Source organism: Prorops nasuta, unplaced genomic scaffold, assembly GCF_024137725.1.
Source record: "Prorops nasuta isolate Cenicafe-Biocafe unplaced genomic scaffold, Cenicafe_Pnas_1.2 PNAS00006, whole genome shotgun sequence".
Lineage (NCBI taxonomy): Eukaryota > Metazoa > Arthropoda > Insecta > Hymenoptera > Bethylidae > Prorops > Prorops nasuta.
Genome location: NW_027116803.1, coordinates 1,343,431 through 1,368,420, shown reverse-complemented (window position 1 = coordinate 1,368,420; position 24,990 = coordinate 1,343,431). Strand labels below are relative to the sequence as shown.

Below are 24,990 nucleotides of genomic sequence, written 5' to 3'. Positions count from 1 at the left end.
GGAAAGTTTCGTTTTAAAGAGAGCTTCAAAAAGTTGAATCTATCATTAATTACAATCAAAAGAATCTTAAATTTTCTATAAAAAATATATAAAGGCATTTATACACATATCTGATCTTATCGTTATAAGTTCACGGTGAAAATAGCGAGCAACGGTCATATTTTCTGGTTATGAAATATCCCGATGAAATTCTGAAAATTTACAGAATCGTATTCCCAGCACGAGACAGTGCTGCGATTTTTCCAGACGATAAGCGTCGCATTAAGATAGGCTTGGATAGCCGTCTTAGGGACAGAGAGAGAGAGAGAGAGAGAGAGGCTAAAGGGAGGGAAAATAGGAAGTTATGTCTCGGGGAGTTCATGCCGATTCACACCATGAAAATTTTACGTTCACTGCGACAAAGGGTTTCTCAGCCAGGCTTGCAGTAAAAGCGAGTATTCTTCAGACTGACAGTGTCTCAAAAATCAATCGTTCTGTTAGCACCGAGACGACGAGACATCTTGGAAAACTTTTCGTACTTATGGAATTCTACTGGCCGTGAGCTGTACTACGAACCCTTTTACCACTATGAAACAAGATTCGTAAAAGCTCATGATCCTCATAACACATGTTTATATACTCTGCAAACTTTATCACTGCCCAACTTATCTCTCACTTTTCCTTTATAAGCACTTCGATCTTTAACTTTAATGTAGCAACTTTAAAGACATTATCAAATCAAAAACAAAATTATATTTCAATTAAAGTAGTAATGCTTATCATTTTGAATTCGTTATTACAATAATATTATAATTTTAAGAAACTCTCTTTTTTATATCTTTGCAAAAAGTGCAATTAAGATCTCGCGTTAATAGGTTATTTAAGATATCGTCAAATACACAGATTTCTGGTATATCTAAGAAATATCTGCTTTGACGATTTTGAGGGTTTAACGCACGAATGGTAACCACTCTGCTATGGATAAATTCTTTCTACAACGTTGACTTAAATTTGTTGACACTGCGCTTGTCGTTTGACATCTGGGACTCTGACATGTTACCGATTTCAGGAGGATATTTGATCGTCGAACCGTTAATTACAATTTCAACGTATTCAGCTCCTAATCATTCCAGTGACGTGCTCAAACGGTAATCTCGATGTGCTGTGATCTAGTAAATAGTAATATTCGCGGCTTTTCGTGATTTCCTAACGCTACGCATGAAAGTTTAGCGCGTCGATGTACAGAGAATCAAATTAAACCCGTTTGAATTGAATGTATATACAATATGTAGTTGATGGTGCTTGTACCATGTGTAAAAGAATAATATTTTTCTATTCGACATGGGTTCGCACAATTATAGAAGATGTATATATATATATATATATATATATATGTATAAAAAAGAGGGAGTAAAGGAGTGATAAAGGGTAATAAAACGCAGAACGTGCACGGCAGTAGAAAATGGTACATCATAAAAAGGCATAAGCTCGACGTTTAATTGCTTTAAAGATAAACGGCGTATTTTGGGCGAAGCGTTTTAATTGAATAAAAAATCAAATGCTCCACTAAATGTAGTTCAGTAAATTCTGGCGAGTGCGCAATTGTCGAAATAAAATATAGCTATAGGCAGCCGTGTCTTTTCTGAGTAACGGCGCGTAAAGGCTGTTGATCGAGTTTTAAAATTGAAAAATCTCTATGAATAAAGATGAAGCGTTGTGGGCGAACTCTCAATCAAAAAGTTAGATAAGAATGAGATTATTTAAACAATGATAGGCTATTGTGTTAAGGAGATGAAGATATTTAGGGGAAGTTTATTGTTTTGACAGAATTGGATGGAATATAATTAAAAGATTTTTCTCGTGAATCAAATTGGAAGAAGGGAGATAAGGTAATGGTTGAAAAATGTATGACGACGGATAGGGACGAAGTATTTTGCCATACAGTGCGTACAGGCAAATGATTAAGGTTTAAAATTGACAAATTAAAGCGACACTTTAGGCAGGCACTTGTCAACAGCTATAGGCTAGACGGACCCTTCTATGCCAGGGGTGATGATTTATTGGAATTTCCGAGAGCCAGCGAGAAGCTACTTTTTCTTTTTCTGTCGTCTGCTCAGCTTGTTTTTTATCACCAACATCAAAAATCCGATAGATACCATGTTAGCGAAAAGTACTCGTACGTTCAACGAGCATCTCCCTGAAACTTGACTCTTCTCTTGATCGTCTCTACTTTTTTCTGTTTCAGAACTTGAAGAGCCAGATCATGACGACGAACGTTTGGGTGGAGCAAGTAAGTACAAGATTTTCTACTTTTATATATACGTTCCACGACCATTCCACTGCAAAGTGTTTATTTAACCTTTGTTACACGAACAAAAACAACGTAAATTCTTGCGTGCAAATTCTCATTGAAACTATTGATTTTTCAACGTTTGCACATTTACAGTGAAAATATCGTACGATTCGGTTATCCTCCAATTTGAAATCGATGCTTCATCGCGAAATCTGTATTGGTTGGAGTTTTTTTTTATTAAAATGGGACCGTTACTTACAGCTGGATTTTATATTATATTTCGAGAGGTAAAAAGTTTGTGTTGGAAATTATTACATTTCAACGATGAAAAGGAAAATATCGCCGGAGAAGTCAATGCTATAAACTATCACTAGGGAGTTGTCCTATTTGGAAAGCAGGTTTCCACCGCATCTAAGTTCGACATACCAAGAGCGCATCACTTTGACCGACAGGATCTCCTTCGTGACTAGCAATGTAGTTTAGAATTTCAAAGCAGTCGAATTTCATTTCGAGCTCGTTGACGAAGAAATCCGAATCTCAGGATGCTAGTAGGACTCTATTGACATTCTCTTTCACTGCGTTCCAGTTTATGTCGATTTCTGACATTTTATATAAGGGTACTTTCATTTCTCGAAAACAAATCGTCAACTACAAATGTAATGGCATCATTAACATCCTTTCAATTTTTGCCTCGATTCCAAAATATCGTCGTAATTATATAATCTGTTAAGATTCTTGCTGGATCCTTCGAAGAAAAGAGTCTAATTTATGTGATCGCGCGAATCGATCAGCAGCAACAAGAAATATATATCTCGGCAAGACACTCGTCCGAGATTCCATAGTGAACTTTAATTGGTTCCTGAGTTTCTGAAGATATTCCCAGATGAGTCACCAGCTAGATGTAGGGACAAAGATGAAATGGTATAAAGAGAGAGCGAGAGAGGGAGCAAAAGGTCGAGGATTTGCCAAAGTGGTTGATCGTTTCGCACCTCCAAGTATTGTTCCATCTCCGAACCAAGGAACTAATAGACGTCATTTCAAACGACCCTGCGGACTTTAAAAACTAATTTACTTTGGTCCACTGATTTGTCTGAACCTTTCGCCAAGTATATACGTGACTGTATTTGACCCAGCAGCAACATCTTCTTGCTTCCATCTTCGAGATAGTGTACGACATATTTCAATATTATCCTAAAGTGGCCTACTTGGGGTTATTTTCTTTCATCGGTCCAATCCTCGAGGCCCGTTTGGCTCAGCTCTGGCATTGATCCAAAAACTTCTAAACTTCCAAGACTCCGCGGTTTCTGTATTTGTCTCATCTCTTAGCCGGCAGTAGGAATAACGCGACGGAGAAAAGTATATAACTATTGGTAACGATCGCTATTCCCGTTGGGCTTTCGCTTCTTGTTTTTCCCTTTTCACCATTTTTCCCTCGTTGTTGCTTCGTTACAATCATTTGTCACCGTCGATGAATATCGCTTCGACACTTTGTTACAGGTACAGGCGCCCGGAAGAGGGAGTTAGGGAAACATGCCTCTCTCCAGAAAATAAAGAATTCATCATTTTCACCGCATATACTACTGAGCCAATTTATGGAACATTTGTGTCAAACCTCCTCTGAACAAAATTCTGCAGGCTCGCTTGACTGGGTGAAGAGTGAGGCGAAGGTCATTCATATGGAAGTCCGTTCGAATTAAAGTGCTACTTTTTAACAGGGCGATTTTTGAGGTTGAAATTGCAAAAGCCTATTTTCCTCGATCAATCCTCGGTTATATGCGTCGCTGGAAAATCCTCGTGAGGATCGAGCCAACATGACGAGGGTATAGAGAAATTGAGGCAGAATTTTTATACTTTTAGAAAATTTGATGCATTTTAATAAGAAAGACATTGGTTTGCGAAGAAAATCATCCAAGGAACGTTCAATTATTCAGTTTGTAACAGAGTGCCCTTATAATCTTTTTACAAAGTAAGAAAGTACGTGGATAATTCAAAACGATCCAAGACGCGTTTCTATATACATATACCGAACACGTTCTGTCGAATGATTGTATATTCCATTTCCGGTCTGAAGCGGGAATGTTTTTTCTTTAGCAGGAAATTCAATTTTTTATATGGAATCTTCTATTTTTTATTGCATATTCTTGTAGCTTATCTGAAAAGCTCTCGAAAACCCTCTTTACATTTTTTTCATACTATCCAGTCGTTTACGAGATATTTCGATTTGAAATTATACGCAGAAGAGCGAATACGCGTGTATGTGAGTATCGGTCACGTACACTACTCTGGCTTAAAGCCACACCTACGTAAAATTTCAAATCGAAATATCTCGTAAATGACTGGTTGAAATGAAAATATGAAAAGAGGGTTTTGAAAAGCTGTTGAAATAAACTACAAGAATATGTAATATAAAATAAGGAGTTCCATTTAAAAATTGAATTTCCTGATAAAAAAATAATACTTCCGGTTCGGATCGGAAGTGTAGAATGCAACCATTCGTTAAAACGTGTTTGGTATAGGTATACATCAAAACGTATTCGCCTGCTTCGAATTACCCACTCTCTTGTGCTTCTTACAATAATGATACGATCTCTATACTTTACATCCTATATATTTAGGCTTACTTGCGAAATATGTTTTTCCAATTGCCAATCGGATTTTTCCCTTTTAGTCAAACAGTCAGTTTTCATCTCTCTCACCTGTTGACTCTATATTTTCAATGGAAATGCCAAGGAGGCTCTAGAATAAAATGAAGCAAATCTATATAAAGCTGCTAACAACTACTCCCCATGATTCTTCCTATCGCTGTTCTTTTGCATAAGTCTCGTCTTAAGTCGCCAACTCGCTCATACAAAGACTTCCCAAGTTGGGATTCTTTCATTGACTTGCAAAATTTAATTAGATGCAAGGTCATTCTTGTTTCCCTCTCATTTAATGTTAATTTCAAGAATTTTAATCTTTTCATTTGAATGAAAAATACGATCATGTTAACGTTTCTCTTTTTTATCGAAAGTTTTCAATCAGCAATTAAGATTTTTCATTAAAAATATAAGCTGGCGAAGATCGAGTAAAATTTTTCTATTAATTAGTTCAAATGTTTTCCAAGCTTTTTAGAAAACTCTGCAGTAGTACAATTAGAGATAACCTGTTAAAAATGTGAAGGTTCATTCTTTTTTTTTGCCTGTCGTTCCTTCGCTTCAAATCCAAAAGTTTTATTATATAACAAAGGAACTTGTAGGCACTTTATACACATTATGAGATCTGTAGTTTCCATTAGAAATTGATGTACCTATATAATTATAAAATATTACAAAGTGAGTTCAGCTAGAGGAATATAACTCTCGAACTATAGCGTGTTATAATTGCACAAATATCATAATGTATACCAAGTGGCTAAAAGTATTTGTATTGCAATAAAATTGTTGGATATGCATTAATCACGTATAGGACTCTCTTTCTCATTGTTTACGAGATCCTCAGCTGTATTGATAATGATTAACAAGCTACGTATTTTTTCAAATTTCCAAATATTCCTCAACCCAAAGCTTCAGGTTTTACGAGACATTAAACTCCTTTCTGCCTGCACTCTGGGTGCTGGTATCGCATCATCATTCGCGTTCCGTCTATAAAAAAAAGATTGAATGCAAATGGCACATGAAGTAATTTTTCCAAGTATGGAAGAGCACTTGGTTTGATGGAGCAATCACAATAATACTGACGAAATGAGTGAAAGAGATAATACATTGGGGAAACCGATGGCAAAACATGCCCAACGAAAATTCCTTCAAAATTGAAGGCTTTCGCTGCATATATATGTATGTAATATATCTAGTGTGCGACGAAAACATTTCACCATCATTTTTTTCCCTTAAAATTCCGAATCTAGTCGTTTCAGTTCAATAACCCTATTTTCACTCTTCCAGGTTTTTTCCTGTTATTACAAACCTTATGAAATTTGTTCTCTGAATTTTGACGGCGGTATTCACGGCTTGTCTCTGCGAGATTGAAAAATTCAAGCTGAAAAATTCGCATATTCGTTTCAACAATCGATTCCAATCCCCTGGTGACTCATGCTTGGAATTCCAAACATTCGGCAGTTCCTAGAAAAGCGAACTCAGCTAATTGCGAGTGGAATAATTAATCGCGATAGAATCTATATAAGCTGAAATACGTATAGGGGTGAAAGAACTGGAATTTTACTGCAATAATTTGGCCGCTTCGTGATAAATGGCTGGTGACGAGTAATACATTTAACAGGACAGCTGTTTAATTTTTCAATTAAATCATTACAGATTCCTTTCAATATTATCGTTCGTTTATAAATTAATCACCCAAACAAATTACGTCATGCTTTATTATGGCTGTGCCGTTGATATAAATGAATAAACTCGTTTTATAAATTAATTTTTGTTAACGATTTGTTTTGAAGCAGATAAATGGTCACGAAAATGTATTTATTTTAATTCACAGTTAAATTTAATACAATAATTATTTATGTAGCACCGCGTAAGTACGGTTTTATCCATTTGCCAAAGGGAACTTTGATATTCGTATTCGTGGCGACGAATAAAAACTTAATTTTAAGAAGATTCGCGCGTAATTCTATCCGAAGAAGTTCTCTCACGTAGGAAGAAAAAAGTACCACTACATATGGAGCCCTTTTCGTGCATGCAGAGAATTCCAGGGAAAGCGTCGAGCCGGTAGGAATGCAATTTGGTACTAAAATGAAGTTTCCTCTCGAGAGATGGTGGATCGGTCCTCGAAACCGCCTTTTTCACGTTGACAAGAAATAAGGAATACGACGCTCGTGGCAAGTGCGTTTGCTCTTACAGCACCAGCTATACCCTTATCCCTTATTTTCCTACGTTTCCCATATATATGCGTCCTATCGATGAATAACGAATGTAATACCCCAGCATGATAGTTTCGAGGCGATACATTCAATGGTTTAATGGTATCTGCACAAGAAAGGCTTGTGATTTTCACGAGTAGCTCGATCTAGTGCTGTATACATATATATAGCTACGTGTCACATGGAACAATTTATCCAGCAGTGTGTACGTGTGTGTGTGCGATTTTCCTATATAGTGTAATTCGCTAGAAATCTCTCTCGTCCACTCTGGGATGATTTAATTTCATCAAAGGGCAGAAACCACTTGGTGTTTTCTCAATTGACACTTAAAACAACCTCGATTAATCGATTTTGAAGTCTCGATACTACACGTAGAGACGGTGACACCTCGCTTACGTTTCATTCATTCTGCTTTCAGGAGTGGAACGACTACAAGCTCAAGTGGAATCCGGACGACTATGGCGGTGTCGACACGCTTCACGTGCCATCCGAACACATATGGCTGCCCGACATTGTTCTTTATAACAAGTGAGTGCGATATTTTCACAAGATTTTCTAGCCCGCTAAGCCCAACTTAAGAAACCGCTTACTTTAATCGCTTAGCATGCCTTCCACGCTCCATTCTATACTCCCTCGTCCTTTACGTATACGTTTCACGCACCATTTTCCTTTCTCCTTAAATAAAACTCCAATACTCCATTCCGAAATTTTCCAGCGAATTTCAAGAGAAAACAAGTCGATTTATGTATTATTAAGAGAATCCCCTTTCGCTCGATAATAATAAATCAGTCGACGAGAAAGTTTACGTTGGATTCTCATCAATTGTAACGAATTTACTCAAATTTATCATTGCAAATATATATATATAGCTTAGTTTATAATACGCGTCTTCGAGTTGAGCAAACTATCGGTGTGCACACAGCATTATTGTTTTAACGATTAGGCCAGCTGTATATAAGTGTATGATACATATTTGAAAAGAGACGAGGCTCATTTGCCGGATACTTATGATTCGAGGAGGATGCCCAGTTTGGGATCGTAAAGCGTGCGGGTTATCTTTTGCAGGATTCTCCTCGTAGTAGTGGAAGGATACTCGTAAATTTTGGCAGAATATTCCCGTAGGACCGTGACGTTCCCCTTTGGTGTTACGAGGGTACATTTTGAAAATCCACGATACAGAAAACGTTCGACGGCACAAGCTGAACGTGAAACAGGGCATAGTCTGGTGCACGGATGACACTTTTACGAGAAAACGTACTCTCCGGATCGGGCGTCATTCATTTCTTTAGCATCGATAGCCGGTACCTTCGTGTCGCATTTTACGCTGCCTAGCTCCTCTCCTGCAACTATATAGTATCCCTCTTTTACCTCTTTATCTATGTTTCATCCCCCTCGGCCCCGCCCCGCCCCGTCACAGTGTCGAGTTTCAGCTTCTTTTTGTCCTTTTCACTCTTTATTTTGATCTTTTTCTCCCATCCTTGTCCCCTGTCCGCCCCCGTTTTTCTCCCCTTTATCCATGCTTCAACCTTTTTGCCACTTACCTTTACTTCTTTCGCTGTTACTTTCATGTTTTTTGGCAAACCTTCATGGTTATACCCTGCGCTGCTTCTCGTTTTTCTGAATCTGCAGGTAACGCCTTATTCTATTCCGAGCGAAGGGCATAATTAAAATTTGCAACAATGATTTCCGTTAATTGCAACCAAGCAACTTTTACTCCCTGTTGCGATATAACTCTTGAAGCGCAAGACCTCCTATTATTACCCTATAATAATGAAGCGCAATCGCCTCGTTTTCATGGATGGACTTCAGAATTGAATTAGTTGTCAAAGGATTTAGAAATAGTTTCGCGAAGAATTTAAAGTGACTGTAAATTTAGTTTTCGAGTCCTGCGATATAACGTGTACTGCATAAATTTAACCTTTTAAACCGAAATTGAAGTCGCGAAATAACTCTTCAGGTACTTTACGCTGGTGAAATCAGTAACTTTGAGATTAACACTTTGGACAGTTAATTTTTGGAGTGCTTTGAGAATACGCAGACGACTCGGTCTAGTTTGGAAACTCGATAAAATGGGAGAGTAATATCTTGTTTTTGACAAGAGCTAAATTTTGTAATAATTCTATTAAATTCTTAACAAAAGTTTATAGATCTCATTGATTTAACTTGACAAGTCCCTCGAACTGTAAACAAACCATTAACGTCCACGTAGCACCATTATTTTCGCAATTTGTTAATATAGTACTACAAGCTTGTAATAATATTGCAATGTTTCATTTAATAACTTGTGTCTTTGTATCATGCTAATTCTATAATCACTGACTTATTTTTTTAAACTCGGATCAAATCAAAATTATATGCTATTTCCAAGAATCTTTATTCTACCCCATACTTTAGTCTCTTCAAAGTGTTACCGATAGATCAAACGGATCAAACTTAACCTGCTCTACTTAAGCTTTTAGCAGAGCACACCCTAATCGATCGACCACTATGAATCGAGCCAAAGTCTTTCACGCTTTCACAAAATCTTTTTAGTGAAGTGGTAAACTTGATCAATTTTGCGGAGAATACCTCCACTTTTCTCTACATTCATCATGCGATAATGAAAAATGTTCTTAACTCGTGACTCTGGTAGTTTTTCAAATTCTTATCTTTGACTTTTCTTGATCGACAATTGGGAAACCAAAATTTTCATCATGAATCATAGTGTGTGAAAAGTTGATTTTTCGCTGTTTTCAGGCACAACTATTTCTCGAGATACGTTATCGACAAAGTTACAGCTGATCGGTCATGCATCAAAACTTAAGCTTATCGAGAAAACTTTTATTAACTTCATCGAAGACAATATAATCAAAAAGTTTTTATGAAGCAATTAGCTATACGATTAAATTATCAAATGACAAGTATATACGATAATGTGTTACCTACCCTCCTACGTCAAATACTAAGAGAAATATTGCTATACCGAATTAAGCTTGAAGACTCATTACAATAATTACACCTATACGATACATACTTTAGCATGAATTTATTTGATTAAGAAAGTTGGAGGAAAAGGGTCAGACGTGAAGGCATTCAAGCATCAGGGCATACAGAATTCAGTGGAGTATAATTCGATTAAAGGAATTATGCAAATTCTAGAATAAAATGAATTTTCGGAACAGGAAAAGTTCGAGTGTTGGGAGTTTCGATTGTTAAGGAAAGCTGTTTGATGGAAGAAATGGAAGAGAGAGAAAGAGAGGGGGGGGGGGAGGAAGGACGGAATAAGAAGAGATAGGGGTGCAGAAAGGGGTCTGCAAGGTTGAAAGGTTAGCTGTAGGAATGAAGGAAACACGCTTGGCGGATAATTATGAGGTAGAATAAGGTCTGTAAAAATAGAGCGGCTGATAGGGTTGGCTGAACTGGGAGGAGTTGACTCGAAGATGGAAGGAAGGTGCTACCAGGCAGGAACGAGAATAGAGGATTAAACGCCACACGCTCGACTGGCGCTTAGTCAAGCAGGTTAAGTTTGGTTTACTTGATACACTGCCTGCCGTCCGTGAAGATGGTTCCCTGGAAATCGTCGATGAGTCACGCCAAGCCAAGGGTCCAGCAAAATGTACAACGAGGAGCCACTTTTCTTTCGTGCGCTCGCCTAAATCCACAATTTCTCCAAAAATTAATCTGCAACGACAGCTTCTTAACCCTTAGGAAAATAACGTCGTTTGCAAATAACAGGCTTAAGCTCCTAACTGCAGCATTTAGATTGCATCATTCTTGGTTAATCTATCTTCCAGATTGCTAGCGATATAAAGCGAAACTTCAATGACTCACAATTGCTCGGAATTAGCCAATAAGTCCCAGCAGAGTCAGCGATGCGAAAGCGGTGAGTAGTTCAATAACAATAAACTAGAAAACTGAACACTTTACGGTCCAATGCGACTTTAATGGAAAAGGTTAAGTGGGGTCTTCCCGATACGTTGGCGTCGCGGGCTTTCAGATAAGTTAAATCCTAAGGGAAAAGGTGCGGAACAGTCCACGAATTGATTCTCATTATCTTTTCTGGAATAATAGACGGAGTTCCTTGAGAAAAAAGGCTCGCGTCTTGTTAAATATGATTAAAATGCGATTAAAGAGTTTGAAACTGTCACTCTTCATTCGTCTCTCGATCCTTATTCCTCCGAACGGAGCATAAATTAGGGGACCTCTCTCGTTATAATTGGCAGCTTTTAGATTAGGAATAAATGAAATTCGAGGCAGGTAATGGGAAAGCACTGGCATAATCAGTTGAGCTTGGGGCTTGGTTGAGATGCTGGCTACTCGACAATCTTTCTACATTGAAATGCTTTCCGAAAACGCCCAGCACTTTGGGTCTCGCTTTTACTTTAAGATTCCGCACCTTCGAATTCGATCAAACATTGGCTGTGAAAATATCAGTCAAAAGCATTTAGACGTTAGAAATTGGATTCCTTGCGATATCCTTGATCCCTCCCCCATTTCTTTATCTCGAATGTCTTAACCTACGTGTATTCCCTCCGTGCTTTTTCCATATTTTACCAGGCTCTTATCATTTATACAAAGAGGAATTTAATTTCGTAGAGAAAAATGTTGAATCACAGATTATTCATGATTTCGCGGAGAATGAATTTAATTAATCAATAAATTCGGACAACATGCTAATATATGAATGAGAGGGCGCAATATGGCGGGACTCGTGCGATTGTTGAGACAATTTACGTGATTAAGGTATATATGAGTGTGTAATAGCAGTTGGCATATATATAAATGTAAATGCAGGGGACAGGCGCATCCGCGCGTGTGTGTATGCGAGTCTGGTGCAATATTTACATACGCGGATTACATTGGGAACATCTGTAATTAAAGCAGAATGGAATGCTGCCTCGACCAGCGTTGGCGAAGCTAAGGACAGCCAGCGCAATCAACGCTGGTCGGCGGACGGGGCAAATAAGCGACAGCTTCGGCAAGCTTCCACTTGCAGTGCGACTGAAGGCTGAAGCTTCTTCAGCAGGCCCATCCTCCACTCCGCTGCTCTGTACTCCTCTCTAGCTGCCCAAACTGAACTTCAGACTCTCTAGGAATGCCACCTGAACTTTGACGCGCAAACATCGTATAGAAACAACACTTTACGACAACTGTAACAACGGTTAAGACTGTCGCCTGTAATTCAGTGATTTCGACAAACCTATTTCAATTTAAAAGACTTTTAAATGTTAACTTTATAGCTGAAGAAAAAAAACTGGTTTTATTTTGAATTAATGCAGACATTAGCATTTAACACTTTGGGTTTTTGAAATAATAGAGGAAGAAAGATTGTTAGAGTGGGCAAAAGTACGAGTCTCAAAGTCAATTTTCGTTGGTCAGTGGGAAAATAAGCGTAAAATTACGGGCGTGAGGGAGAGAAGTGTATTGTGGGAGGGGGAGGGGGGGGGGGTGGTACTAACGTGCAAGATTGGAGAAATAGTGGGGAGGTCTAGAAAGGTTGTTGGGTAAAATACAAAGTTAAAATATGCAAGAGACATACGTGCGAGAGAATCTCGTTACTCCATTATCACCGGATTACTGCACCTGCAGTTCATCCAAGGTATACGTTGGTAATCCATTCCAGGCTAGCCGAGGCTCTGGCGGTTGTTGCTCTACATATTTCTACTGCCTACCTGCCGACGAGCTAATTCCTGCTCGACATAACAGAGCAATCGCCATGTCAGAATTACTCGCGATATTTGTCAGGTCCTACAAAATTTTACTATCCTTTCATCGCGTCTCGTAACCTTTTTATTTCCCTTCATCTTAATTTCATCTCCCCAAATTACGAATGCATTTATTTTTATTCTGCCTTTTTCCCTCAATTTATTCTGTAGCAGTGAAAAAATAAGTCACGAACTCAGCCAGGCGGACTGCGAGCGGTGCAGTGCAATACAGAACAAAAAGTTTTGCTCCATTTGATGAAAAACTATAATTTTTCTTAGTAATTTTTATCCGTGTAAAGTTGGGGCAGGCGGAAATCTACGAACAAAGCAGTTTAGATCATTTCCACTGATAAGGGAAGAATGGAAAGACAGATATGGCGAGAATTATCGCATCACCGATAACTGGAAACGATTCTTCCTTGTCTCCCATCTGCAAAGCCATTGCGGTCGTCTTCTAGGATCTTCCTGTTTTCCAAAGGTAGCTCTGATGCCAATATACGGTCTATATGTGATTTTCGAAAGAATCCAACTTTATAACCCATAAGTCAACCGCGGCCTATTTTCTACATCATTCGCTATTATAAACTATTTAAATTTTTGTGAGATAGAATTGATTATTGCTATACTGGCGTAAGCATAGTATATGTCTTTTTTTTCTACAAATTATTGTACGTAAAGAAAGACGAAATAATATCGTTTGTGTAATTTCATCGATAGAAAATAAATGTGTAATAATGGATGACAAAAAGGATAAATACAAGTACATAATTTTGTGAGAGCTTCAAATCAATGCTACAGGTTATTGCATAACATGTTCCGGTCAATTTGTATTAAATGCGTTTTAGATGGCTCACAACTTTTGTGTACTGGTTAAACGAGTACTGAAAATTTTCGACTTTAATACGATTGATATTATCGCCTAATTTAACATCGATGTAATTGACAATCGTTCCACTTTGTTAAATTGCCAAGCGTGACCTTTCCAATTGCGATTTCAATTTATTTAATATTTACTAGAGCGAAAAACGTGATTTTGCCTTAAGCAGGAAGAAGGAAAATAGATCTTTCAGGTTAATTAAACTTGCTTAAACATTGCGAAGCTCTTCAAATAATTAGATTAAACCGTTGAATTTGAAAAGCTGCTATGAGACGATAGTATAAAGATTGAGAAAAAAGAGAATAAATTATTAGTGAGAAAACAGACCGCATGAGAATGACACAGCACAGCGAATGAAACAGGAATGAAAATTTGGTGTTGGTCAGCACGAATGAGAAATAGAGGCTGTTGGTATGAGAGTACTCGAGTGCATACACGATGCACCTGACGCGCATTTGCTATTCAAGTGCAGTTCCCTGTTACACTATTCTACCTAGAGATGTCTTTCTTTTGAAATAAAACGATTTTATCTGTTTTCAGTATAGATTCGATTGGTCCACTTGATTATTTAACTCGATAGTAAACAGATTAACTGTTATTTTAGAAAGTTTCAATTGCAATTTCGCACAAAATTTAATTATTTATTTTCATTTAATTATTTCTAATTTTCTACAAAGGTTTTTGCACGAGTATCGATAAATTTTCAAGAAAAAGCTGGTGGGTCAGTTGATTCTGATTGTATTTGTTGATGAATCGTATCATTATCGACTTGCGCAAGGTTTAGTCGCGAGACGAGTGCCTGGTAGACGTTTTAGTGCAACGTGAGGGCCCGAAATTGTACATACGCCCACGTTCCACCAACACGCGCTACTTCAAAGTTTATGGGAAAGCATATATTATCCGTGGCCGTGTGTTTTCGGATAGGCTCATGCACTGCTCTTCGTATGTACGTAATACACGAAGCGAGAATTCGGCCTGGATGATGCATTATATTGAAAATTTTATCTTATTTTTATGTATAAATTTAATTTTGATGTTTTACTCGTATAGCTTTTTGATAGGTACACGTTGGAATGCAATTTTACGAAATTTTTTTACTTTATTTTAGGGAAGGTATACATTTTTGAAAATTCAATCGAGTATTCGAGCGTGGATGAAACATATTAATTATACAGGAAGTGGATGAAAAATGACTGCGAGTGGATGGTTTAGAGGAAAATGAGAGAGAGAGAGAGAGGAATTGGAAGAATGGTTAGTTTCGACGTTCCAGCGTAAGGTGAAAAATGTTTTCTTAAGACGGTAGTTAGGGTGGAGGAGGTTGCGGAGGATTGTAGATCGTTGGCCATTTCGGGGAAATTCACGATAATCTTTCTCGCGATGTGCTCGAAGAGGAGTCTAGTCGAAACTGCAGTGGTTCCTTTTACACGGCAGTTTATTCCATTGCAGTAAGGCACCAGGTATTTTCGACCTCAGTGGTCAGATCGCTGCAAAACACGGTAAACCCATAAAGCCGTTCTTTATAGACAATATTACTTACTTTTGTCTTTATCCACTTCGTCGACACTCCATTTACTCTAGTCTCTTGCTAAATTTCTCTATATACTTACCAGTTACCACCCTCTCAACTAATATCCAATTTACCATGATGAAACCTCTCCCGAGCCTTCATGAAAATTTTCTTAATTCCATCTATTATTAATAATAATAATAATCTCCGTTGCAAAATCTAGCTTCACTGCTTAATTCAAATTGTACAAGAGAGCTGCTTTTCTTGAAATAACTGTGACGTAGTTTATTTACTTTAAATTGTTAGTAACAGTACTGGTAAAAAAGTTTTCTCTCTTAAATTATAGCTGATACTAATACTTGGAGTGATGAAATTTCTGAGAGCTTCTGCCAACTTGGTATATAATAAAGCGATTTTAGAAATTCTTAGATTTCTCGGACCAACGAGCAAATTAACTTATGAATAATTCATGACCACTTCTCGTATTGATCTGAAGACCCATCGCAGCTCATAATTTTCGGGCTACATTCCACAGTTCACGTTCGAAATTTGCATCATCGATTCAATAATTCGAACGAGACTTTTGATTTTCTTTTCCGGAAAACAATAAAAAAGTAATATCAACAACGAGCACTCCTAGAGAAAGCTGTTTCGGAATGAGGTAATAACAATAAATTTCGGAAAAAATAGTGCTAAGCCTGTATACGTAAAGGCAGTGGTTGAAGTAATTGGAAAAGGGGGAATAGAAACTAAATCTGGTAAAACATAAATTGATCAAACAGTCGAGGAGAGATATTTTTGTAGCAAATCTCATTTCGGAGGTTTCCGTTATTAAGAATTGACTGCCAGGGATAAATAATGTTATTTAGACAGAATTAGACTAGTGAGAAAGAATTGTAGGGGCTGAAGGATGTAGAATAGGATATGTGACGGTCGAAGACAATAAAGACGGCATAAATCACGACGAAAACATTAAGACATCTCCAAGAGGTCACCCTTCGAATTTCTTTATTAGCAATGTTCGACTACTCCGCCATGTGTGTACGTGGTATATATAAAAGGGAAAATGTTCCTTGCAGTTACTCTTTTAAAAATAAAATACACCATATTCCATGCTTCACTGGCAACTAAATACCTGCAAATAGCCAAGTTTGAGAGCGAATAATGCATACATTGAAAATAAACCAGATAAATTGCACTATTTCGCGTCACCTCAGACTTTCCGCTGAAAAAAAGAAACGTGCGTCGTTTATTGATGAAGAGTGAAATTCTTTATCTAGTTTACAAGGTAGCTTCTTCCAGTAATGGAATTTTAAACGAATAGAACGTAAGGTACGGAGAACAATGGATTTCTTGCCAAAAGCCTGAACAATATCTAGGTAAAGAACAATTTCGACGCCATTGGGAGCATTTCAACTTCAGGCATCGACGTGAAACCACGTTCTATGGCAGGTTTAAGAGGACACTGGTACCCTGAAGCCACATTTCTAAATTTTCCAACTTCGGTGTCCGTTTCCGGTTAAGGTCCTCGTAGCAAGACTAGAAAAGTTTTGCTCCTTGGCATTTCTACCATCCAGAGGATAATAATGGAAAATACGAAGGAAAACTGCAGGAAACTTGAGAAGGCTCATTCGAATCCATTAACTTAATCAATAGTTATCTCAACGACGTTGCATGAATCGATTGATTCCATCAAAGAATGTATTCATGAATAACAAATTGATTCGATTCAACTCTGCAATCTTGAAATTACAGACTCCAAAATCTGACGATTGATTAAAACCAAATAAAGCTTAATAAGAAATTCAACGATATAATGATGGTATAGTACAGTTGTCTCAGCAATACTATAGTATGTGTATTTATCTCCAAGTGCGTACTAACTTTCGCCGTCTGACATTTAGCAGGGTTAATTTACATGGTTAACCTCAGGTGCACGCTGCAGAAGCTAATATTCGGTATTGCACTAATCTACTCTCAATTATAATTATCACTATTCTATGCAGATAAGCCAATAATAATGGTCTATTAAAATTATTGCGTACTTGTTCATCTGGAAATCCACATGAAAATTTAAAATAACAGCCATACATTCTGAAATTATATTTCAAACGATCGATTAGACCCAGTTTCGTTGGAAAATCAAATAAAATAGGGAAAGATTTTAAAGCACGAGAGGGGCAGGTGGTATGCACGATGTAGTTTGACAAAATATCGTTCGTATAAAACGATGAGTGTATACTGCATACACATTGCATATTCAGTGCGAAGACTGCTTTGAAGTTTACGCAAAGCTGCGATAACAGAAACGTTATTATTGAAGGGAGGTGAGAATGTTTATTAGCTTGTTTAGAGAATCGTAGTACCCTGTGCATTGTATTAATGGCAGATGGCAATTTTATTCAGTACAAAGTCTTTGTTGGAGCAAACGTGGACGCGGGTGGTTTGTTTGGATTCGCCACCGCAAATCAGCTTACGCATGATTTCTCGAAAGTGGATAATGTACCAGCTGCGTATATGCAAAAGAGCTGATTGCCTGTGTATAGGTGTGTGACGAATGTGTGGTATGCCAAGCGTCGGCTGCAGTAATTAGAATGACAGGATGATTTTAATAGGGGCGAAGAGCAGAACCCTAAAACTCTAATGCTCCTCCATATCCATGCACCCGCTCCACCCTCCGATAACACACACAGTATATATATATAGTATATATACGCTTGAATAATGATTCTATTTAATTATTGTCATTTTTTCTCTCACCTGCACGCTCTAGCTATAATCCAGATTACAAAGATTCACAGTCCAATTGCTGGGCTTAATTTCTGTTCAGCTTAAGTTAGCATTGCGATAAAATTTACTTAATGAGAAACGAGTTTGAGCTAAATTAATTATTTAGATGGTACATAAAATATTCTAAACGTATATAATAATCTACTAAATTTAATAAACCAACTTATCGTATTATGCCTTGTGTGTGTGTGTGGATATTTATATATATACATATAGATATGAAATTAATGGGTTTAATAAAAAAGAAATGAGTGGCCGTGAGGCTTATCGCGTGTAGCAACGAAGGGATATTTTTTACGAGACAGAAACTGAACGTTCATTTTGCGGTGGGATAAAATATCAGGATCGATCGCAGGGCGAATGATGTCATCAGGCAGCGAGCAGCCTCGGCGAAGAATGAAAAATTCAAGAGTAGTCGACCAGATGAAATGAATCGGTAGCAGCAAATTCAGCAATAACCGTTGCTATGGGAGCTAATAATAATGGAGGAGAAAACGGCTCGGAGGAAAATAGTGCAACAAGTGCACTTGCAGCGCGACAGCTGCAACTACAATGGCGCTCTATTGCTACCAGTATTATATTAGAAAGCTCACCGCATTATCCCGCTGAGTTTATTTCTCACCCGTTCTATTTCTTTAGCTTCGCCTATATAATATCAGCCGCTCGCTTACCTGCTTTATTTATACCACGGATTTTCTTATCTCGCGTCACGCTCTTAAGCTTTCTGATACCAACCAACCACAAAAGTGTACACCTATTTTTATTCACGTCAGCGACAACTGTACTACCGAAAATTCCTCTCGAAAGCCATTACTTACCTGCGTTAAGTGCAGTTTACTATCCACACTTTAGCAGGATAGCCGTAAGGCTGAGTTAAACATTCGCGTGATTTATCAATGCCAAGCTTTACCACCCATGATCTGCCTTCTTTTTTCCATTTATCTCCTAGCTATATATATATATATATACCTCAATGATGTCATATAGTTTCTCGAGAAAAACAGGCCTTTCGCGAAATTGATTCCTCTTATCGGTCTCTGATAGAGAGTATCATTGTTTTCTCTTCTTTATGATTCCAGTGCCGATGGCAACTACGAGGTGACCATAATGACAAAGGCGATCCTGCATCACACTGGAAAAGTCATCTGGAAGCCCCCGGCGATCTATAAATCATTTTGCGAGATCGACGTGGAGTATTTTCCCTTCGACCAGCAGACCTGCCGCATGAAATTTGGTTCGTGGACCTACGACGGATACACGGTAAGAGCCGAAGAGCCGTCTCTGTCAATTGCCACCAATTTAGAAACTCGATAATACCTCGTGGCAAACTGTACGACCAAAGACGTTTTAAAAATCCAATGAATTCGTTAAGCGCGTCGTGGCAACCTTTCCGATCGATCGAAACTTTATTGACAATCGAGCAAATTCGGCAATAACCTTATTTCCAGTAAAATCTCGGTAAATCGACTGATGCTGTTATAATACGTGCACAATAGCTGTAATAAAAGCGGAAGATTGATGAGGATGAAGAGGAGTGGAGGGAAAATTGCGGGAAGCAAGAAATTTTTCTGTTAGAGGTTGGGTAAAGTAAGGAAAGGAGCGGAGTATAAGGTAGGCAGGTGCATGTGCAAGGAGGCACGTGCAGTTGGGCGAGTGCATCTGAGTGCACTCAGGCAATGGAACGGCAGCAGACGTCAATGGAACGTCGTGATTCATCGGTTTCATTCCGGAACAGCCGTTCGTGGCGTCGGCCATTTTCTTTCCACACGGCCTTTCGCGGGCCAGCGGATTTTACCCAGACCCATAGCACTGACAAATCCGCTCGTCAGTGAGTTTCAACACGCAACAGTCGCGAGTGTATAAATCCTCCGGACGACGTAAACCATTCCGGTGGTGGGCACCGTGCAATGTCCGCTGGATGGAGCCTGTTCGCCAGTCGCCATTCGCCATTCGCCACCCCCAGTTATACCTTTTATGCACCACCGACCTATCCTGACCGCTTCGATTTCAATTTCGAATTTTCTACACACCTGGAAACTCCCCTGGATTTATGCTCAAGATGTCAGCGTTATTGCTAAGGAAAATTGAAATGGCCATATGGGCGGATCATTCCGAATTTAATTTTCACTTTGCTACGTGCCGGCCATGTATCTGCATGTCTATAAATCAATTTCGCTATTACGCAATATAATAGCTTTTAATTATGCGCTTTCAATAATAAACTCTTATTATTAGCTCGGGGACCAAGATGGCGGTGAATAATATATATTACAGTGGAGAATTCCAATCTCTGCGAATCGGCCGGACATTTCCGTGCATGAGGGGGATATTTATGATTCCGCGTTAGCCCAAGTTATTCCGGTCGTGGATATCTTAATAATTTCCGCTTTCACCCGGAATAAAATGATTATGCGCTACGTGATCGGACTGTTGCAAAAATTCCAAGCTTATTCTCTTATAATAAATATTTGTGATACGTGTGAGGCAGATCTATTATAGTTGCAGGGTATTTTCGAGGGATCCGGCAATGTTGTTCTATTCCCAAGTATCTCGCGTGTAACGGGATGGGGAAAAAAGAGAGGAGGAGCAAACTAGGAGATAGCACGTAAAATAAAGCAGAGAACAAAGTTGGGGAAGAGGAAAAGAGCGATTAACAAGCGATCGCTTCGCGTAGTTATCGACAGATCTTAGAAGTGGTCTAGGAGGATCAAGGAGCATCCCACGATCGTTCGAGTTTCGCCGGAGCAAGATTTGGCAGCGCCTCCAGACTTTATCCCCATTCCCAGTACTGCAAACGGTTTCTAAAGAGGGAAAAGAGCAAAAAAGGGATAAAAGAGAATAGAGGAGTTAGGGGAAGAACGAAGGAATGAGGGATCGAGCGAGAGTAGGAGCCCGTCCCCTATCCCCAGCACCCATTAGAGGTATCCAATTTCTTCCGCTTGCTCTTCCCTCCAAGTTCCATCTAGCAACGACGGTGCTTCTCTATTTTGGACCCCTCGTTCCTTTTCTACCCCTCTCACACTCTTCTTTTTTTTTTTTTTTTTTTTAAACAATCGAAAACCAGAGGATCGATTGCGGTGAGGAATAGCGAGGATTTGGGCGGGGTCGCTTTGAGCCCAGATCAGCTCAGAGCCCTGCACAGCCTTGAATGGAAATATAGTACACTATGGTACGTGTTCACCCCTTGAGGATAAACCTACCTACTCATAGACAGACCTCCCCATATACTCGATCTGGATAGTGTGCCACGATTACCTCTTCCCATGTATCGATGTACAGCAGCAAATACACCTTTATATAACTGTCTTCCTCCTATATACACTATTCGAGAAGCATCCAGAGTCTGGATATCTGGACACCTGCTGGCTTCTGATCAACTATCCCCATTCGTTGTCCAATGACAAAAAAAAAGGAACGAACAACAAGAGGCGCAGCATTCAATTATTTTCAAACTTATCACTCGTGCTGTCTTCTTGCGTGTTTTCAGGAAGGACCCTGCAGCGTCTGATTGTTACGAGTGTAACGAAGTTCCAAAAAGTGGTGCAAGCTTCGCACAGCGGCGCATTTAAAATTTCCATAGCTTTACCATAAATTTAGACGTTACAAGAAATCGATTCGATGGCTTCGAGTGCTTTCTGTCCAATAGTACTTTGTCGGGAAAAGTAAAGGGACGTTAAATCGAATTTACTCCATAAAAAAGTAGGAGCCACTATTTTCGACAAATAGATTTCAGCTGTTCGTTAGATTCTCGTGCTTCGATGGTGGTAGGGGAGTAATGGATTTAATTCACTGTGTCATCACGAGTAGCCACGACTAATCGAAATGGATAATAGCAAAATGGAATGTGGGTGGGTTATACGGTAAATGTAGAAACGATTTCGATTATCCGAAAGGCCGATTAGAAGAGGATTCGATGAGAAAACGCCTGGTGGAATGCTGCGAGTGCTGCAGGAGCCGCGGTGTCGTTCGAGTTGGCCATTGTAGCAGCTGTAGTGTGCGCGCACAGTTACATTAAAGGTTAGAACGCGAGTAGGTCGATCGTTAGGAAAGGAGCTCCCGATCCTTTACGCGATACACAGGGACTCGTTCATTTATTTTCCTCCCAGATGAACATTTCGAATTTTAAGCGTGATAGAAGACGCATTTAGAGGAAATTGAGTTTTGTACAACTGTCCAACTCGTCCTCCCTCCATCCTACAATTTCGATTAAGCGCGTTTGATTCGCAAGATGAGACATTGATTAAGCGCTCCGTTGATATACAATGCTATCGTCATGCTTATATACCGGGTGTACCATTAATTCGCGTCAGCTCGGAAACCGAATTAGAAGCACAGGTATGTCTATATTTATATAGGAGAGAGCAACGCGTTGAACGATTGCAGTACACTGTAAATTAAATGATTCTTTCGACAGAGTTTTTCCTTAGAATCCTCCAAGCTGTATCCACATCTCCGGATTGACAAAAATTAATGCGAAATCCTGTAAATATAGTTTCCCTCTCTCCTAATAAATACTCTGTTTTAGCGCGACGATGTAAGCGATCGATCGTCGGCATTCCATTTTTCAATGCTCCACGTCTGCTTGGCAGAGAAATAGCAGAAGGAATATCATTGGTCCTATAGGTGCTAATCCGACGAGTCCTAAATCGTATTAAGTTCTTATAGGGATGGCGTTAATTCGACAAATTAATTCAAGCTTGAATCTAGCTTAGTTACGTTTTAGTGATCAATAACAAACTCCGTTTCAGGCCGTCTATCGTCGTCGAAAGATCTACGGCTATAATTTGAAGCGAGCTAGAGAGGACGAGTCCCTGGACAGTTTACCGTCGATGAGAAGCGTTGATGTGCGACCGAACGAGAATAATCGGAAGTCGCATTGTCCCTTAATTTATCCCCACACGCTGTTGTCCGAAACTATATATATATATATATATATATAGCATAACTATATCATTGTCGGAATTATTGGAGAGGACAAGTCGAAGCTGCCTCGAGTCTCGGATAAAAAGGATTTTAGGCCGCTATTTGTCTTCGAAAAATGTCAATCGCAATGAAAAATAGCCCGGAGGCGCTGCCAAATCCACGAAAGCAGAAACATCGATTTGTCCTTTGACCCGTTATTTCGATGCACGTATACTTTTGCTATCCCGTCAGCCATTTACCAACTACGAAGGATTATTAACGAAGAATGTGTATATAATAAATGTTTGGTACGAATGTCCTCAGGTCGACCTGCGTCATCTCCTGCAGACGGAGGATTCCAATCAAATCGAGGTCGGTATAGATTTGACGGACTATTACATCAGCGTGGAGTGGGACATAATAAGAGTACCTGCCGTGAGGAACGAGGAGTTCTACATGTGTTGCGAGGAGCCGTACCCGGACATCGTGTTCCAAATCATCCTGCGCCGCAAGACCCTCTTCTACACGGTGAACCTGATAATACCCTGCGTGGGAATATCGTTCCTGTCGGTGCTGGTGTTTTACCTGCCAAGCGACAGCGGCGAGAAGGTGTCGCTGTCAATCTCGATCCTGCTGTCGCTCACGGTGTTCTTTCTGCTCTTGGCGGAGATCATACCGCCCACGTCATTAACGGTACCGCTGCTGGGCAAGTACCTGCTGTTCACGATGGTGCTGGTCACCCTCTCGGTCGTCATAACGATCGCCGTGCTGAACGTCAACTTCCGCTCGCCCGTCACCCACCGCATGTCCAAATGGGTCCGGATCGTCTTCATCCAAGTGCTGCCGCGGTTTCTTCTCATCGAGAGGCCGAAGAAGGAGGAGGAGGAGGACAAGGACGAGGCGACCGCGTCGGAGGATATCGACATCGACATCGACGTCGAGGAGGACGAGGAGACGCCGAATGGGAAAGGGCCACCGGATAGCATCATTACCGATGTGTTCCATGTACAAGAGACTGACAAGTACGATCCTTACTGTGGCAAGAGGTTCAGCGGGGAGTACGAGGTGCCGCCGGCGGGCCTCACAGGACTGCCTAGCCATGCCGCTTTGCCGAGGTTCCCCGGCCCCGTCGGCCCCACTGGCCCCGTTGGTCCCGTTGGACCTTGTTTCGGTATCGACGAGCCACTGCCATCCCTACCGCTGCCCGGTGCCGACGACGACCTCTTCGGACCCACCAGCCCTGGCTACGCGCACGAGGACGTCAGTCCTACCTTCGAGAAACCAATGGTCCGCGAGATCGAGAAAACCATCGATGACGCCAGGTTCATCGCTCAGCACGCCAAAAACAAGGACAAGTTTGAAAGTGTCAGTATTTACACTCGTTCCTATTATACTATTCTATATCTTTGCTACCAACTCGCATGTTCTAGGTATCTCCTTCTATTTTCCCCTCGATTGAACTATACTTTTGTATATGTATATAGTGCTCCGCCATCTTTTTCTTTATATCTCTCTTCCTAACTGTCTGTCCTCCTAGCCGTCGTTCATTCAACTTCGTCTCACAGCTAAAAGAAAATCGTTCCACCAGAGTCGACTTCATCTTTTATATAGCTTCTTTTCATCCCCTGCTCTCTTTTTTTCCCCCCACCTCCCTCTCTCTCCCTACTTTTCTCATTCTACTTTTCTTTAATCTTCTCTGGTAATGAAAGATCTCATAACCACACTGAGCAAAAAAGTAGTTGATTCAATTGATATTTAGTTGATTTAACTAAATGGTTTAATTACCGCCCCGGTGATGTTTACTTGAACGCGAATTAAATCTGTGATGTTAAATATTAACGAAACATTGCGTTGAAGTAATTAAATTTTCGTTGAATCGATAAAACAAATAATTGTCCTAATTTATTATGTTGATGAATCTATTGCAAAGTAATTGATTCGATGAATTTAATTTTTTAGATTTCTTAATCAGCTGTGTCTTTGAACGATGACATCTGATTAAAATTGAATGAGCTAAATCTTTATTAATTTAAAATATAGTTGTATAAGAATTTTCATACGTATTTTGAAAAAAAAAAAATGATCTATTATATTTTTTGAGTACCCTAT

General features: G+C 39.4%; 1 protein-coding gene across 1 annotated transcript in view; it reads left to right on the top strand.

Annotated features, from left to right (window-relative positions):
• Nucleotides 1-24,990, top strand: part of nAChRalpha1 (nicotinic acetylcholine receptor alpha1) — a 91,219-nt gene that overhangs the window by 61,444 nt on the left and 4,785 nt on the right. Inside the window, exons 3-6 of the mRNA XM_066728754.1 lie at nucleotides 2,225-2,269; nucleotides 7,540-7,649; nucleotides 19,059-19,239; nucleotides 23,206-24,246. Of these exons, the coding sequence (XP_066584851.1) occupies nucleotides 2,225-2,269; nucleotides 7,540-7,649; nucleotides 19,059-19,239; nucleotides 23,206-24,246 (1,377 nt within the window). The remainder of the gene's footprint in view (nucleotides 1-2,224; nucleotides 2,270-7,539; nucleotides 7,650-19,058; nucleotides 19,240-23,205; nucleotides 24,247-24,990) is intronic.